The following is a 2,046-nucleotide window of genomic DNA, read 5'->3' on the forward strand; positions in this document are numbered from 1 at the left end:
TATCTCTTTCTCCTTATAATTTTTAAAAATTTATGTTAGTCACCATACAGTACATCATTAGTTTTTGATGTAGTGTTCCATGATTCATTCTTTGCATATAACCCCCAGTGCTCCATGCAATATGTGCCCTCCTTGTAATTTCTACTTCCTACTTATTTATAAAGTCAGTGCCAAGTACAATTTTTGGTACATGGTAAACACCAATTAAATACTCGTTGCATAAATGGATCAGTTCATCTTCTGTTGGTAAAGGTCTGTATTATTTCCTAGCTCTCTTCCATCTAACTCACGACTTGGCTGACCATTTTTCTACATGTAGGATTCTCTTTACTGCGCTCTTTACATCTTTGTTTCTTAAAGTGTAGATCAGAGGGTTAAGGGTGGGTGTGATGATCGTGTAAAAGAAAGTAAAGAACTTCCCCTCATCTTGGAATGTGCTATTCTGTGGCTTCATGTACATGTAAATGATTGTTCCATAAAACAGAGTTACTACTGTGAGGTGGGAACCACATGTGTTAAGGACCTTACGCCATCTTGCCTCTGACTTGACCCTCATGACAGCTTGAGTGATAACTCCATATGAGATGAGAATTAGTGATAGAGGTACTAGAAGTAATATTACTCCAAGAGCAAAGACAGTGATCTCCATTATTTTTGAATAGACACAAACCATCTTGAGCAATGCTGGCATCTCACAGAAAAAATTATCTACCTTCCGGTGACCACATCTTGGCAAATTCAAAGTCAAGGAGCAAAGAATTAAGGCACTGCCAAAACCGCCTAACCAGGCGGTGAGTACCATCTTCTGGCAAAGCTGAGGGTTCATTATGACCGTATAGTGAAGAGGTTGACAGACAGCAGCATAGCGGTCATAGGCCATCACAGCCAAGAGAAGACATTCAGTGGATCCCAGGTCAAGGGCAAAGAAGAATTGGAGCACACACCCTCCATACGTAATAGACTTTGTTGGACCCCATAGATTTACCAGCATCTGGGGGATAATGCTAGATGTATAACAGAGATCCAAAAAAGACAAATTGGTTAAGAAGAAATACATGGGCGTATGGAGCTGGGTGTCTAGGTAAGATACCAGAATGATGGTTGTGTTTCCTACCAGAGTCACAATATAGAAGATGAAGACCACCCCAGAGATAATGGGTTCTAATTGGGGCCGGTCAGAAAAGCCCAGCAGGATGAAATCTGTGGTGGAACTTCCATTGTTTGTGTCCATGGCTCCTTAGGAAAGTCTAGGAGACAAGATCGTGGTAATCAAAATAGCATCAGCCCTAGGCAGAAATAGCTTGCCATGTAGCTTACCATGAGTACCCCCAGTTCAGTTGTTTGTGTGCTCTCTCTCATTTGGACCACCTCTGTTAACACTCCCTGTGCTCCTTGCCCAAAGCCTCTCTGTGTTTACTCATAACCAGAGTGGTTCGAAAAATAATATGGCAAATCCAGTCACACTGAATTGTATTGAAAGGGATTAACTTGTCATGACCCCTATGGTTCTGTGTATTTTGATTAAGTAATAAATCATGAAGTTGATGATGTAATTGAAGAGTGGGATATTTTGATTTTTTCCTTGTTGAAATTATAATGTAAGCATACTTGATCATGACAGATTTTCCCTTATCAAAGCAGTGGAGTTTGAGATAAAAGGTTAAATGACCCATTTAAATGGGATGAGTTCCCTCATTTGGTGGCAGGATCACTTGCCATATTTATTTCAAAGTGTGTGCGTTCTGCCATTGTAATTTCCATCATCACCTACCTCCTCCCCGTTCCCCTCCTATGCAGCATTGCAGACACCTCTGTTCCTGTATCAGTCCTGGTGCTCCCCACTCTACTCATCTTTTTCTGTGCATGTGTTTTTGGTGCCAGGAAAAATGATCTTTCTTATTAACCTTCATTTCCATGTATGAATGTCATGAGTTTCCTGGAATACCTTTCATGACTGAAATTACACCATTTATTTTTTTTAAAGATTTTATTTATTTGACAGACAGAGATTATGAGTAGGCAGAGAGGCAGGCAGAGAGAGAGAGG

The 2,046-nt window shown here is 40.4% G+C and overlaps 1 protein-coding gene across 1 annotated transcript; it reads right to left on the bottom strand.

Annotated features, from left to right (window-relative positions):
• Positions 1–286: 286 nt before the first annotated feature.
• LOC131833298 (olfactory receptor 2W1-like) lies at positions 287–1,231 on the bottom strand. Its single transcript, XM_059176416.1, has one exon. The coding sequence runs from the start codon at positions 1,229–1,231 to the stop codon at positions 287–289; it is 945 nt and encodes a 314-aa protein (XP_059032399.1).
• Positions 1,232–2,046: the final 815 nt, after the last annotated feature.

Source organism: Mustela lutreola, chromosome 6 (genome assembly GCF_030435805.1).
Source record: "Mustela lutreola isolate mMusLut2 chromosome 6, mMusLut2.pri, whole genome shotgun sequence".
NCBI lineage: Eukaryota > Metazoa > Chordata > Mammalia > Carnivora > Mustelidae > Mustela > Mustela lutreola.